Source organism: Schistocerca gregaria, chromosome 7, assembly GCF_023897955.1.
Source record: "Schistocerca gregaria isolate iqSchGreg1 chromosome 7, iqSchGreg1.2, whole genome shotgun sequence".
Lineage (NCBI taxonomy): Eukaryota > Metazoa > Arthropoda > Insecta > Orthoptera > Acrididae > Schistocerca > Schistocerca gregaria.
Window position 1 is genome coordinate 408,805,013 of NC_064926.1, and position 17,066 is coordinate 408,822,078.

Consider the following 17,066-nt stretch of genomic DNA (forward strand, 5'->3'; position numbering starts at 1 on the left):
TTTGACCGTGGATTTCATTTCGTTGCTCAATAAATGCCCTCTCTCATTTTGTCTATGTGAGCTGTGGTACAAATATTTCTTGATAAAGTGTGCAACACCTGTTTCAATTCAGATGCTTAGTTTTTTAATAATCCATATAATCTTATGGGGAGTGTATATGTCACAGGTTTCAGATCTTATTAGCATCTCATGGGTATTTTAAAGCTCACTTGAAGTCTCACATCTTGTATATATTCGACATGTGGCTTGAAATAATACACGTGCTAATTAATAAATTTCAAATAAAGAAAAGAAAATAAATTTATTACACAAGCACACGAATTTCCAGCTTATTGGGCAATAGGCCCCAATATGGTGTTGATTTTCTGGTCAGAATCCGTTACATGGCTCGGTTTCTCCATTTCTGAAAAGTTGAGAGAAAAGGCTGCAATACCTTTTGCCAGTGTATGAGGGCATACAGTACCGAGTGCAATATAAGGATATTCGGTGAGGCTCATCAAACAGACTTTCCCAACAGAGAATTAAATTTTTTTGGTTTCGCCGAGTACGTGTGTTAATAACATTTAAACAGATCACATTTGATATAATAAAACATACTAAAAAAAAACATTGGACATTCACCACTAACATTACATTTGTGTTGAGACAATGCCATGCCATTAAAAGTACGTTAGATTTTAAGTAAAATGAAGGAAGTAGACTGCAATATTTAATTTGTCAGACAAAAATACTTTAATATACCACGTGTTAATGAGGAGAAATATTATGGCATGGTTTGAAAATGAGATCATTCGGCGACATTCAGTATGTACTCTTTGTATGAAATTAGGGAAAGGAGAACGGACATGGCGTAATTTACTGACGATTGAACTTTTAAAGACATCACGTTCTTCGACCACACACACACACTACATGTATCAATAGTCTTTTCCACAAGTACAAAGGAAAAATATTGTCTCTAAGTGTTAACACGAAGAAACACAGCGGCCGTAGTTAACCATCTGCGTCTGAAACTCCCAAGTCTGCCTCTTGTCCCTGGGATGCGGCAAGAATAATGTGGTTTGGCAGTGCTCGGTATGGTATATCTTACAGGCTGATTATGGTACCAACTAGGAAAGAGTACGACAGTAAAGCTGTTAACAGGGCTCTGTGTGAAGTCCAGTCCCCTCCGTTCCGCGTCTACGAGTACCGAGGAGGGACGACAGAGGCGCCGTAGTCGGCCAGTGGCTGCTGCTCCCCCGCGCCGGCGCCTGCGCGGTCGGTCGGCTTGACGCGCTGGCGGCTGCGCGCGCAGCAGGGCAGCACGAACACGCTCTCCTCCAGCAGCTCCCTCTGGATGGCGTCCCGGGGCTTCCCCCGCGTCTCGGGGACGAACAGCAGCGCGAAGAGCGTCGTCACCGTGCTCAGCACGCTGAGCAGGGCGAACGTCATCTGGCGGCCCAGCTTGGCCACGCTCTCCGGGAACACCTGCCGGTTAAGTCTCTGTTGTTACTGAGATCAAAGTAGTCATTCCAACAAGTGTTGGCCCACACGTAGATACAAAGTATTCATTGCAGAGAGACGTAATATTAAACCTCGACCTTCATGTAAGATTTTTATTCGTGGACAGAAATTTTGCTACTCATAATTGGAGGAAGAGCACCTGAACCGGCGGAGAACTTCATACAGGAGAGAAAAACATTTCGTGCTACGATTCAGATACGTAGGCTTCGAGATGCTGTGGTAAAATCCTTCACAAAACATAACAGAGATAACAATACAAGCAATAATGACTCCTCACGAAATAGATCACATCAGATCATTCCGCCTAAAGACAGCGACGGCACTACTCAAACCCAGCCTCTCGCCAATACGGACGCATGACATATAAATCATCAGACCACATCTTATCGAGCAAAATCTGACACAAGGAAAAGTGACGGTGACCTGTACAATTAAAGCGATCCTTCCTCAATCAAGACATACAGATTAAACTAAACTAATGTTATCCAACACCAGTGCTTCGAAAAGATCACTAAAACATTAAATAAGAGAAGGAACGTATGCTTCCAAAATTTTGCAGCAGAGGAGCCATGATTGACGTTACATGGCAAAAGGAAATCTCCGAGATGAGACGCGAGGTTACCAGAGTAGCAATGCATGGTTTCTGTCACCTCACGTGTAACATAACGAACAACGATCCAAAAGCAACATGCGAGTGTCAACTGTGTAACCGAATATGCCAACGTTACCGTATACAAATGTGAACTAAACATGGTCTGTAAGTGGCTATGCAAACCACGATGTGTGAAACCTCTACTTTCTTGTGTTATTATGATAGTACTTCGAGCTTGCATGCCCAGATGGCTGCAATAAATGCATTATTTTGTTCTTCTGGCCTACCCTATAAGAGCTGTAGGAATCCAGCGAGAGAGTAATAATTACTTGTTATTGTTGTTGTTATGGTCTTCAGTCCAGAGACTGGTTTGGTGCAGCTCTCCAAGCTACTCTATTCTGTGAAAGCTTCTTCATCTCCAAGTACCTACTGCAACCTACATCCTTCTGAATCTGCTTAGTGTAGCCATCTCTTGGTCTCCCTCTGGTCTCCCTTTGGGCTCGGTCAAATCTTATCTTACATTGTAATTATTGTTATTACATTACGTTGGTATTACGTGTGTGTGAGTTTTAGACTGTTGTTTAAAACAGAGGCTTTCCTATTCTAAATATTTTCTTTTATCTGATGAACATTCCAGATATTTGAATGCGAAACAGCTGCCATAACTATTACAACCGTACTCTCACTATGTACTTTCAAGAATAGTAATTAAAATAGAGTATTAAAATACCACACAAAATTTTCTACCATAAGCAGCGTTACTATTCTTATTATTTGTTCTTGTGAGCTGTTAGCTCCTAAAACGCTGGCTTTGCTTAGTTTAGTGCACAGTTTGTAACCTTTGATAGGAATTTACTCTTATGTTACTGTCCACCTAGCTAATCAGAAAATACATTTAACTTTGATATTGATTAAATTAGAGTTTTGTATTCTGGTGCCAGACAGTAACTGAAATGTCGTGTACACAGTAAAACCATGCTTTAAAAGATATAATAGACATAACTCACCTGATAATGCAGGTATAATCCCCCAAAACGCATTGTGCAGAATTTTAAAAAAATGGTCCAAATGATTCTGAGCACTATGCGACTTAACGTCTGAGGTCATCAGTCGCCTAGAACTTAAACTATTTAAACCTAACTAATCTAAGGACATCACACACATCCATGCCTGAGGCAGCATTCGAACCTGCGACCGTAGCGGCCACTCCGGCCGGCGTAGAATTTTAAATAATAAATTTTATTGGGTACTACACTCCTGGAAATGGAAAAAAGAACACATTGACACCGGTGTGTCAGACCCATCATACTTGCTCCGGACACTGCGGGAGGGCTGTACAAGCAATGATCACACGCACAGCACAGCGGACACACCAGGAACCACGGTTTTAGCCGTCGAATGGCGCTAGCTGCGCATCATTTGTGCACCGCCGCCGTCAGTGTCAGCCAGTTTGCCGTGGCATACGGAGCTCCATCGCAGTCTTGGTAGCATGCCGCGATAGCGTAGACGTGAACTGTATGTGCAGTTGACGGACTTTGAGTGAGTGCGTATAGTGGGCATGCGGGAGGCCAGGTGGCGTACCGCCGAATTGCTCAACACGTGGGGCGTGAGGTCTCCACAGTACATCGATGTTGTCGCCAGTGGTCGGCGGAAGGTGCATGTGCCCGTCGACCTGGGACCGGACCGCAGCGATGCTCGGATGCACGCCAAGACCGTAGGATCCTACGCAGTGCCATAGGGGACCGCACCGCCACTTCCCAGCAAATTAGGGACACTGTTGCTCCTGGGGTATCGGCGAGGACTATTCGCAACCGCCTCCATGAAGCTGGGCTACGGTCCCGCACACCGTTAGGCCGTCTTCCGCTCACGCCCCAACATCGTGCAGCCCGCCTCCAGTGGTGTCGCGACAGGCGTGAATGGAGGGACGAATGGAGACTTGTCGTCTTCAGCGATGAGAGTCACTTCTGCCTTGGTGCCAATGATGGTCGTATGCGTGTTTGGCGCCGTGCAGGTGAGCGCCACAATCAGGACTGCATACGACCGAGGCACACAGGGCCTACACCCGGCATCATGGTGTGGGGAGCGATCTCCTACACTGGCCGTACACCTCTGGTGATCGTCGAGGGGGCACTGAATAGTGCACGGTACATCCAAACCGTCATCGAACCCATCGTTCTACCATTCCTAGACCGGCAAGGGAACTTGCTGTTCCAACAGGACAATGCACGTCCACATGTATCCCGTGCCACCCAACGTGCTCTAGAAGGTGTAAGTCAACTACCCTGGCCAGCAAGATCTCCGGATCTGTCCCCCATTGAGCATGTTTGGGACTGGATGAAGCGTCGTCTCACGCGGTCTGCACGTCCAGCACGAATGCTGGTCCAACTGAGGCGCCAGGTGGAAATGGCATGACAAGCCGTTCCACAGGACTACATCCAGCATCTCTACGATCGTCTCCATGGGAGAATAGCAGCCTGCATTGCTGCGAAAGGTGGATATACACTGTACTAGTGTCGCCATTGTGCATGCTCTGTTGTCTGCGTCTATGTGCCTGTGGTTCTGTCAGTGTGATCATGTGATGTATCTGACCCCAGGAATGTGTCAATAAAGTTTCCCCTTCCTGGGACAATGAATTCACGGTGTTATTATTTCAATTTCCAGGACTGTATTTCTGCGTGCTGACTCTGCAATTCAAACTTAGCAGCCTGGCACAGCGGTAATCGAAACACCTTCAGACTATGTATCTACGGTCGCATTGTCGACCAGTGCGTGGGAACAATCGAAGACTTGCCTTACGACCTCTTATTTTTATTTTATTACTGTCACATTTTCTCCCTATGTAGATTACCGTCAGTGCAATTACACTCCTGGAAATGGAAAAAAGAACACATTGACACCGGTGTGTCAGACCCACCATACTTGCTCCGGACACTGCGAGAGGGCTGTACAAGCAATGATCACACGCACGGCACAGCGGACACACCAGGAACCGCGGTGTTGGCCATCGAATGGCGCTAGTTGCGCAGCATTTGTGCACCGCCGTCGTCAGTGTCAGCCAGTTTGCCGTGGCATACGGAGCTCCATCGCAGTCTTTAACACTGGTAGCATGCCGCGACAGCGTGGACGTGAACCGTATGTGCAGTTGACGGACTTTGAGCGAGGGCGTATAGTGGGCATGCGGGAGGCCGGGTGGACGTACCGCCGAACTGCTCAACACGTGGGGCGTGAGGTCTCCACAGTACATCGATGTTGTCGCCAGTGTTTGGCGGAAGGTGCACGTGCCCGTCGACCTGGGACCGGACCGCAGCGATTCACGGATGCACGCCAAGACCGTAGGATCCTACGCAGTGCCGTAGGGGACCGCACCGCCACTTTCCAGCAAATTAGGGACACTGTTGCTCCTGGGGTATCGGCGAGGACCATTCGCAACCGTCTCCATGAAGCTGGGCTACGGTCCCGCACACCGTTAGGCCGTCTTCCGCTCACGCCCCAACATCGTGCAGCCCGCCTCCAGTGGTGTCGCGACAGGCGTGAATGGAGGGACGAATGGAGACGTGTCGTCTTCAGCGATGAGAGTCGCTTCTGCCTTGGTGCCAATGATGGTCGTATGCGTGTTTGGCGCGGTGCAGGTGAGCGCCACAATCAGGACTGCATTCGACCGAGGCACACAGGGCCAACACCCGGCATCATGGTGTGGGGAGCGATCTCCTACACTGGCCGTACACCTCTGGTGATCGTCGAGGAGACACTGAATAGTGCATGGCACATCCAAACCGTCATCGAACCCAACGTTCTACCATTCCTAGACCGGCAAGGGAACTTGCTGTTCCAGCAGGACAATGCACGTCCGCACGTATCCCGTGCCACTCAACGTGCTCTAGAAGGTGTAAGTCAACTACCCTGGCCAGCAAGATCTCCGGATCTGTCCCTCATTGAGCATGTTGGGGACTGGATGAAGCGTCGTCTCACGCGGTCTGCACGTCAAACACGAACGCTGGTCCAACTGAGGCGCCAGGTGGAAATGGCATGGGAAGCCGTTCCACAGGACTACATCCGGCATCTCTACGATCGTCTCCATGGGAGAATAGCAGCCTGCATTGCTGCGAAAAGTGGATATACACTGTACTAGTGCCGACATTGTGCATGCTCTGTTGCCTGTGTCTATGTGCCTGTGGTTCTGTCAGTGTGATCATGTGATGTATCTGACCCCAGGAATGTGTCAATAAAGTTTCCCCTTCCTGGGACAATGATTTCACGGTGTTCTTATTTCAATTTCCAGGAGTGTACTTTTCCTTAATAGGTGTAAGTTAGTGATTGAAATATCTTGAAAAAATCTCACTTCAACGAGATACGACGTTTTTTTTTTTATTTTTGCCACCCCACCCGTTTATCATGTACGTGACACTCTCTCATCTATTTCACGATAATACAAAACGAGTTGCTGTTCTTTGTAGTTCTTCGACGTCTCCAGTTAATCCCACCTGGAAGGATCTCCTAGCGCCTAGTAGTACGTTAACAGACGGGCGAGCGTTTTGTTCACATTCTGTCTACTATATCTGTGACATCTTGTAAGTGTTATGTCAGTAAATCACAGTGTTCAGTTTTCCCTTTCCCCAACGATTCCTTTGTCATCGTTCCAGTTTAAATTGTTCGTAACTGCAGTTCCTAGCTAGCACAATGAGGGTGCGCACGAAGCTATTGACCATCTCGTCATTAGCCACAAATTCGTGTAGTTAATGGACAGTGAATGTTGCAGTAATGTAAAGAGCGATGCCACTGGAGAGATGACGACCGGAAACTATTCGTGTGGAGTGGTGAACCAAGCTATGCTCTGCGGCAAATCGATGAAAGAGAACGTTTCCTACCATCAACGAAGTACGGTGGAGATGATGTTTCGCTAAGGGGGTGTTTCTCACCGCGCTAAAGAAAACGCTAAATGTAAGCTTATATGAATCTGCTTTAGAGCATTGTATACTGCAGGCAGTATAGGAACAGTTGAAAGACGATGACCGTGTTAGCATGATAGTTATCCATAGCATAAAACAACATCTACGAGATAATGGTTTGTGGACAATAGCTTCCCTAGCATGGACTGGTTTGCCTACAGTTCCGACCTGAACCCAATGGAACCCTTTTTGGATGAGTTAGAGCGTCGGCTTCACTCTGGACCCTAGCATCGAACATCACTGCCGTCTGTTGTTTCGGCTCTCGAGGAATAATGGGCTGCACAAACCTCCACAGACACTAAGGCACCAGATCGAAAGAAGCGTTTAAGCCGTCATAAAGGCTAATGGTGTAGACATGTCATAGAGAAGTCCACTGATTTGTCCGGATGGTTTTGATCAGATTACGTGCATGTACAGGCACTGGCGGAGGGGAGTACCTTGGTGACGGTGAAGATGAGCGACCAGTTGGACGCGACAGCCAGCCCGCTCATCCAGGCGGCGTCCGGCGTGGGCACCACCTCGGCCGTGATGAACCAGGGCAGCGAGCCGAAGCCGGCCGCGAAGGCGACGAAGAAGACGTTGATGGCGAGCAGTGGCAGCCAGGTGGCGGCCGCCGCCCACGGCGACGCGGAGAGGGCGAGCGCCGCGTGGCTGAGCGCCGCCGTGGCGCCGGACGCCAGCAGCAGCGGCCGCCGGCCCGCGCGCTCCACCACCGCCCCGGACAGCGCCGTCGCCACCAGCTGCGGGCAGCGCACCACGCCGCCTCACAACACTGAGCGTCCCCCGTCTGCTGCCTTGCAAGTTCTTTAGCGGAGCAATGAACGTCGCTAACGCCATGAATCCAGCGACCAAGAAACCTTGATCAAACCTACCCCCGCCTACACTTACCGGTTGGTTATAATTAAACTTTTCCCGATTTAACTCGTTATAACACGTAAACTAACTACCGTACGAGTAAAAGACTTGGCAGCATTAATGTCAATGACATGGGGAAGAGAAATAATGCAGAATCAATTCAATTGAAACACTTTCAATACGCTGCTATGGTGCATAATACCATTACATACTGGTACCTCTACAGCAACAAAAGGGGCTCAATATGGCACCCATCAGTGTCCAGAAGAACCTGAAAGCCCTGGATTGCATTCTCCACAGCAGAACGAAGCATGTCCGTAGTTGTGCCGTCTGCCTCTCCTAATGTGCTGCGCTTCAGATCAGCACATTAACGAATATTCCTCTGGTAAACCCTGCCCTTGAGGTAGCCCAACAACCGGAAATCACAGGGAGCGTGATCAGATGATCGTGCCGGCCAAGCATGTGGAAACGATCGGCTGATAATTCTGTCGTTTCGAGTTGTGTTTCGGAGAAGCAGGTGAGCTTCACGAGCGATGTGCTGTGCCCCCCCCCCCCCCCCCCCCCCGTTGTACGAAAATTGTTGAGTTCACTGCGCCTCTCTCCTGTAGGTCGGGTATGACATGCTGGCGAAGCATATCGCGATATCACTGGCCAGTGAGACTCCACGTCTTTGGGCCTTGAACACCAACGTGTCCAAAAAGAGATTGCGCCAATCATGAACGAGCCGTGAAGCCAAACCATACTTTAACAAGTTCACCATATAGAGGAACTTCATGCACAGTGACTGGAGGCTAAGATCCCCACATTCGGCAATACTGTGAGTTCACGTCATCCATCAGAGAAAATTAAAATTTCATCTGTCCTTAGGATGGTCCAGTGCCAGCCCTCGTCAAATTCAGTCCTTGCGAGAAAGTGGAGAGCGATGTCAACGCGTCGTTGTACGTCCTGTGGTGCACGCTGTTGTTCGATATGGATCTCGTACGGATGCCATCTGAGAATGGTTCGGAGCACACTCGGTACAGTGGACCACGGGATGTTCGACTGTCGTGACACAGCACCCGCACTGCTTGACGATCGGAAGTTGCGCGCAGCGTTGTCTGCCACAGCAACAGCGATTTCAGCAACCACCGTCCTCTTTCCGCAGGGATGACCAGTTGTTCAGTTGATTCTAACTTTTTCATCATACCAAGCACAGAGGGCGGAGAAAGAAAACCCTTCCGTGATCCTTTCAGCCGGCGATATTCCAGAAGTGCAGATACAGTATTACTGTTGTTTTGATAACAGAGCTTCACCAACAATGCCCTGCCCCTTCAGCCCAAGCTCATGTTGACGCATCAACAAGTGCACAGCGACTGGTCAGGTATGTGAGACTATGAATCATGATGACTGATCGCGGCACGTCGTATCCATAGATTGAACTGGAAATCTTGCACCCCATGTTCTGGATATTAATGTTACCAAGTTTGGTACTCGTACGGTAGTTAATTTGTGTGTTATAATGTGTTAAAAAAGGAAAGTTTAGTCATAACCATCCCGTACATTGACAGAATTCCAAAGTGTTATATCGTAAAGCACCAGTCCACTACATGTCAAAATCTGTTGAGGATCTTATCACTACACCGGGTATTGAACGGTTAGACCTTCATTACATTCGAAACTGGTGCCCGCCGTTGACGTCAATGTAAGGTGTGACCTCCACAGAAACCTGCAAATACTTTTCCTTAGCAACAGTGACAGGATACAAACTGTAGAGTATCTGAACCGTCAGCATTGTATATTCAGTTATGAGGACCATAATGTGGAACACCAAGCGAAAAAATTTAAAAGTATTGTTCAATATGCCTCTGACAAGTATGTTCGAGCAAGGTCTTAAGAGATGTGAGAGACCCATAGTGGTTTAATACGTATGTTAGAAAACTGCAACGTAAACAAACAGAGCTTCATTGTGAATTCAGGTGAAGTTAAAACCTAGCTGCAAGAAAAAAGCTAAAAGAAATGAAAATGAATTTAATGACTGTAATGAGAGAAGCGTTCATCGACTTTGAAACAAAAATGTTATCAACCAATCTGAGTTGAAAACAAAGGAGTTATGGTCTTAAGTGAAATTAGTAAGCGGCTCGAGATATTCTATTCATTCGTTCGGTGACCATGCTGGTACCGAAAGATAACAGAGAGAAGGCTCAAGTACTGCATTCGATCGTCTGGAATGTTTCTTCGCTAAAGATTGCAACACGATCCATCCTTCCAGTCGTCGTACCTACGCTGAAAACTAAGATACTGGAATGTTCAGGATTCTACTGTACAAATATTGTGCGAAAGAATTTTATCCTCTTCTAGCAGCAGTTTATCGTAGATCGCTGGGGCAACGAAGTGTAACTAGTGAGTGGAAAAAAATGCAGGCCATTCACGTTTGCAAGAAGCCTCATAGGAGAGATGCACATAATTATATACCGCTGACTTCAATAATAGAATATGCTCAAGAATTATGACAGTTTTGGAGAAAAAATCTACTCGGTAAATATCAGCTTGGATTGCACAAATAGGGATTTCATGAAACTCTGCTCGCCACGTTCCCCCATGAAATCCATAGAGCTGCAGACAACAGCGCTCCCGTTGCTACCGTGTTCCTTGGCTTCAGGAAGGCATTTGACATCGTCCTGCACTGTCGGCAAAAAAAGAGGTTATCGAGTATCGAATTAGGTTTGCGACTGGATGTAAGACTTCCTTTCGTACAGTATTCTACATTTCAACTTCAACACAGTAGAACCGACAGATGTAAAGGTAATTTCTGGAGTACCACGAGCAAATAGCATAGGCCCATTGTTGTTTGCAGTCTGTATAAATGATGTAGTATAAAGACTCGGATGCTCGTCAAGACAATTCGAAAATGATGTGGCTGTCTATAAGAAAAGTAGCAACGCCAGAAGATATTATCGATGTGCAGATTTACTTGCAGAGGATTGAGAGGTTGGGTTCGGTTATTTGGGGGAGGAGACCAGACAGCGATCATCGGTCTCAACGGATTAAGGAAGGACGGGCAAGGAAGTCAGTCGTGTCCTTTCAAAGGAACCATCCCGGCATTTGCCTGGAGCGATTTTAGGGAAATCACGGAAAACCTAAATCATGATGGCCTGACGCTAGATTGAGCCGTCGTTCTCCCGAATGCGAGTCCAGTGTGCTACCACTGCGTCACCTCGCTTGGCAGAGGAGTGACGAATGGTGCTGGTTCTGGCAGTTGACCCTGAATGTGAATAAATGTAACGTATTGCGCAAACCCAGGAAGAGAAAGCCGTCACTGTACAACCACACTATTGATAACAAACTGCCAGAAACTGTACCTACCGTAAGGAAATCTAGGAGCCACTATCAAGAGCTACCTTATGCTGGAAAAATACATAAAATAAATAGTAGGAAAAACTGATGCCACACTCAAATTCAAGGGCAGAACCTTAACCTAAATCAACCACGAACGACGTGGCATATGAGGCGCTTGTTCGACCGATTCCCGACTTCCGTTCAACACTATCGGATGCTTACCAAGTAGTAATGATGGAACAGGTAGAGAAGAGCCCACGAAGAGCGGCGCGTTTGATCACAAAATCGTTCAGTCGGCGTGAGAGCGTTACAGCGATGCTCAACAAACTCCCATGGCAGACGTTACAAGAGAAGCATTATCAATAACGCAGAGGATTATTACAGAAACTTCGAGTGAGTGCATTTCAAGAAGAGTTGGACAACATAGTGCTTCCTAACGCATATATCTCGCTAAGTGACCACTACGAGAATATTTGAGAAATTAGAGCTCATGCGGAGGCTCAACGACAATCGTTCTTCCCACGCGCCACTCACGAGTGGAAAAGGGAAGGAGGAATCACAGATTGTTACCAGAAGTAAGCTCCGCCACACACCGCTAAGTGGCTTGCGCAGAATGATGTAGTTGCAGATATTGTGCTCATATTCTGGCACCAAACGTAATGAGATAACTCGAACAAAATGACCTACTCCATGTCTAAATATCTTTTATGTCTAATTCAACTCGCACTTTTCTCACATAACGTACTAAAGGACATGGAACAAGACATTTGGGAAGATGCAGTATGTATCGATTTCCGATACGCAATTTGGAAAATTGTGGTAAGGTCTTATGAGACCAAACTGCTGAGGTCATCGGTCCGTAAGCCTATACACTACTTAACATAACCTAAACTAATTTACGCTAAGGCCAACACACACACTCATGCTCGATGGAGGACTCCTACCTACGACGAGGGGAGCCGCTCGGACCGTGACAAGGCGCCCCAGACCGCGCGTGCACCCCGTGCGGCTCCAATAAGCATTCGACTCACTACCACAGCTATACTTATTATGAAACTTTCGGTCGTATTAGGTATCAATCGAAGTTTGGGACTTCATTGCGGATTATTTGTTACGGAGGATGCAGCAAGCTTTCTTGGATGGACAGTCATCGAACAATGCAGACGTAACTTCGGGAATACGCCATGGAAGGGTTTGTATATTAATGAAGTTGCAGTCAAAGTTAATAGTAGCTTCAGACTTCTCACAGATGATGCAATTATCTACCGTGAAGTTCAGTATGAAAGGAGCTGGACACATGTTCAGCCAGGCCCTGATAAGAATTGAATCTGCTGCATATATTAGAAACTTACTTTAAATGCTCATAAATATAAAATTGCGCACGCAACAAAATGAAAATACGTAATGTTCAATACCTACAGTATAAACGAACCACAAGTGGAACTGGTAAACTCATACAAATACCTTGGTAGGACATAAAATGTAGTGATCACACAGGCTCACTCATGGGTGAAGCAAGTAGCAGACTTCGGTTTACCGGTAGATTACTTGGGAAGGGCAATCAGTCTAAAAAAGAGATTGCTTACAAATCACTCGTAATACCCATGCTAGAATATTACTTAAGAGAGTGGGACACCAAGCAAGTAGGATTAAAAGGGGATAAGTGTCAGTTTCCGAGGTAATCTGCCAGCAGCCGTACACATTTCTCACAACAGTGCAGCCATGATTCCACGATAGCTGTGAATGAAGGTAAGCATAAATGGTCTCGTATTTGTCTGACCTTAGGAGAGTGTCACATAGATACTGAATGAACTGAACTGTCCGACTATTGAACATGGGACAAAAACTACCCCGAGACAACCAATTACAAGTTTCAAGAACCGGTTTTAAACAATGTTTCTACGAATATGCTTCAGCTTCCTATATATCGTCCCCTTAAGCATCGTGATAATACGATTATATTAATTATAGCACGCACAGAGGCATTTAAACGGTCATTCTTCGCGCCATTCCATGTGCGAATGGAAAGGGCAAAATATCATACAGCTGGTACAATGGTAGGCACTTTCCGCCATGCACTCCACAATGGTTTTAAGATTGTAGATGTAGACACAGATGAAGATTTATTCGTTGTGACGTGGAAGCAGATAATCTATGAGTATCATCTTAACGAATTTACTGCCTTGCCTGGAAAACGTGTAGCATTGTTACTGAATATTGGCGTACTGAGGCTGGAATTGGACTTTATATTTCCCCATCATATCTTAGACATGCTCTTTGGGTGTTAAATCTGGGTATTCGGCACTGATGTCAAGGACCCGTACATTACTCAAGCCGTTTGTGGCGTGAATGCAATTTTGCAAGCTTCTTTTATATTGTCCGTAGATACCATATGGCATCCTGGTCATGAAGGATATGACAGCCAGATTAACATGCCTTCCTACATACTGGTAAGGATTCATGCTCGTTTGCGCGAATACCAAATCAATGTTGTTGGAGAAATATGTGTCTCTAGCAACGCTGATTCCTGAGACTTCACGTCATGTCGTCTACGGACACTTCGATGTCGATCTGACCGTCAAGAAGTGAAGTGAGTCTAATAGTTGAGCACCATAGACTACCACTCAGTGCCCCAGCTGACCCTAGCTCTACATTATGCAAGTCTTTGTGGTTTGTGGTGTGATGTCAGCAGTAAACACCCTATGGCAACTACATCTCAACTCAACTTCAAGTACTTTGTTTTCGACAAGTTCTGGCGATAGTACCGGCAGCTTATACTCAGGTTTCAGTTGTCATCCATCAGTTCCTAACAGATACTCGCACAATCCTACAATCTTGTCGTTGGCAGTCTTCTTAGAAGGGCTCATGCCTCCTGTCCTTTTTACACTATTGTCCTCAATCTATCTTGTCACCATTCACTCTGCAATCTAGCACTCACTCTCGAGCGTGTGTGGCGTGTTAAGGGCTATACAAAGAATCCATCCCTCTCTTCCTGGCATGTGTCTTCCCCACATATCTCCGACACAGAGCTACCCTAACTTCTGCTTTTTATGTAACCAGCCGAGAACATACAAATCACGAAACCCGTATATAACTCATTGTCTACAGTCACTTGTAAGCTATGTACCCTGAAAGGTGCTGAACAATAAATTAAAAATTGCTTTTAAAGAAGACATGATAATTACCATGTAACGAAACATTCTCAAGAAACTCTGTTGTAGTGAGCACATCCTTCCAGCAACGACCATCTGACGGGTAGTGTGGTGGCCACTTCTGGAACTCAGTAAAGAATCGTTTCCGCGTGGCTTGGAGTCGACAAGCACATGGTAAGTGTGTGGCTCATAATTCCCGTAAATTAACATCTGGTGTTTTGCGACACCTGATAGCGTTCTAAAATTGTTTCGTTGGGTAAATATCAGGAAAAACAGGTGCCTAAGAGACCAACGGTAGTTCACCATCATCTTCGTCACCGCTGCAGCACGATTGTGGCCTTGTGACACGAATTGTTCTCTTGCTGGTATGTACTCTATTGCCAACCAATCGGGCTGGCGCAGAGGTTAGCATACAGGACTCGCATTCGGGAGGCGGACAATTCAAACCCGCCGTACGGCCATCCTCACCTAGATTTTCGGTGATTTCCATAAATCGCTTCAGGCAAACGCCGGGATGGTTCGTTTGAAAGAGCCCGGCCGATTTTCTTCCCTATCCTAACCCGAATCCGAGGTTGTGGTTTGTCCCGAATGACCTCGTTGTTGACGGTACGTTAAACACTAATTTGCTCGTTTTTCTTCTGTACCATTACCATTGGGGAAGACATCAAGCATGAAGGGATGCAGACGGCCTGCAGTGACGTCCACATATCCACATCTGTCATGGCATCTTCGGTTATTACAAGAGGTCTTATGGAAGCCAAGTGAATGTCCCTCATAATATGATACTGGCCCCATCTATCCGTGGCTACGGTTCATGTCTCGTGCAGCCTTTTACCTGGAAGATGGTGTATCCTGGTATAACATTCGATCTAATGTTATGATAAATAAGATTCAACAGACCAGGCGACACGTTTCTAATAACGATTATCCTGTGTCCCAAGTGATCCTACATGACGTTGTCTTCGGTCGACATCGGAACTTGGAGGAGTAGTCTGCTACGGAGCCTCATGCTCAACAATGTGCGCTGACCGAAGTGATCCGAAACACCCTTTCCAGAATCAACGTTCTAGTCACAGAGCCTGAGGCCTATTCTGTTCTACACAGCAATTAGACTTCTGACATCCACGCTATCTGGTGAGGCGCTGATCTCCAAAACCTTGACGACTGCTTCTGGTTTCACTGTTCACAGTTTCTCACGATTGTAGCACGCTGCCAGCCGACGAGAGATGCACAGTTTCAAAGACGCTTCTACGCAGGCACCGGGCATAACAATCTGACATATGATAAAGAACCTAGTGTCAGAGTATTTCCCAATTTGCTGCCTGTACCGACGTCAGAATTTTTCACCATTCGTCTCTGCCTTACGTGTCATGTACCCGCAACGGTACAAGGCGGTTTTCACTCTGACTGTGGACTGTGGTCATAATATTTTGGATCAAATTTTTATAGATGTACAGGGTGATTTCCGTCATTGCTTCTTCCATGTATAGATCGAACAATATGGGTGAAAGACTAAATCCCAGTCTTACACCCTTTTTAATCCGAGCACTTAGTTTTTGGTCTCATACTCTTATTGTTCCCTCATGACACTTGAACATTTTGTAAACCACCCGTCTTTCCCTATAGCTCACCCAGATTTTATTTCCAAGAATTTCGAAAAAGTTGCGCCATTTTACACAATCGAACGCTTTTTTCAGGTTGACAAATCCTTTTAACTTGTCAAATTTTTCTTTAGTCTTGCTTCCAATACCATCCACGACATCAGACCTGCCCCTCTTGTGCCTTTACCTTTCCTTAAGCCAACGTCCTCTAACACATCTTCAGTTTTCTTTTCCAGTCTTCTGTACATTGATCTTGCCAGCAACGTGAATACAAGAGCTTCTAAACTGACTCTGTCAGAATTCTCGCACTTGTTGGTTTCAGAACTGTGTGAATGATATTTCTTAGAAAGTCTGGTAGTATATCGCCAGACTTATACATCCTATACACCAACGTGAATAGTAGTTTTGTTGCCACTTCTCCCCATAATTTTAGAAATTCTGATGAAACGTTATATACACCTTTTGCCTTATTTAATCTTAAGTCTTCCAAAGCTCTTTCAAAATCTAATTCTAATACTGGATCACCTATCTCTTCCGTATCGACTGATCTTTCTTTTTATCACGTCATCGCACATGTCTTCCCCCTCATAAAGGCATAAAGCTGGACTTAGGTTGTGTTACAAAAATGAACAGCATAGAGACAGAAGTGATGAACATTTTCTGCAAGACCTGATCATAATTTTACCGGACAATGCTCAAGCACTTACAGTGCAGCCGCGCTGAATTAGCCGAGCGGTCTTGGGCGCTGCAGTCATGGACTGTGCGGCTGGTCCCGCCGGAGGTTCGAGACCTCCCTCGGGTGTGGGTGTGTGTGTGTGTTTGTCCTTAGGATAATTTAGGTTAAGTAGTGTGTAAGCTTAGGGACTGATGACATTAGCAGTTAAGTTCCATAAGATATCACACACATTTGAATTTGCACTTACAGTGCAAGCTGTTACTGATTTGTTTGACTGATGGAGCTGCTAAGTGCTATAAAACCTACTTTGCCCCCTGACTTAAGCCCTCGTAAGTACAACTCGATTTCCAAACTGATGGACACACTTCACGGCATTCGCTTCAGAACTGCTACAAATACGTTGGCAATAGACCGCGCCGCTCGGAC

The 17,066-nt window shown here is 46.2% G+C and overlaps 1 protein-coding gene across 1 annotated transcript in view; it reads right to left on the minus strand.

The window, feature by feature from the left end:
- Window positions 1-282: 282 nt before the first annotated feature.
- LOC126281998 (facilitated trehalose transporter Tret1-2 homolog) overlaps window positions 283-17,066 on the minus strand; it is a 49,559-nt gene continuing 32,775 nt past the window's right edge. The window contains exons 4-5 of the mRNA XM_049981387.1: window positions 7,479-7,781; window positions 283-1,467 (exon numbers count right to left, since the gene is read on the minus strand). Of these exons, the coding sequence (XP_049837344.1) occupies window positions 1,180-1,467; window positions 7,479-7,781 (591 nt within the window). The 3' untranslated portion in view covers window positions 283-1,179. The remainder of the gene's footprint in view (window positions 1,468-7,478; window positions 7,782-17,066) is intronic.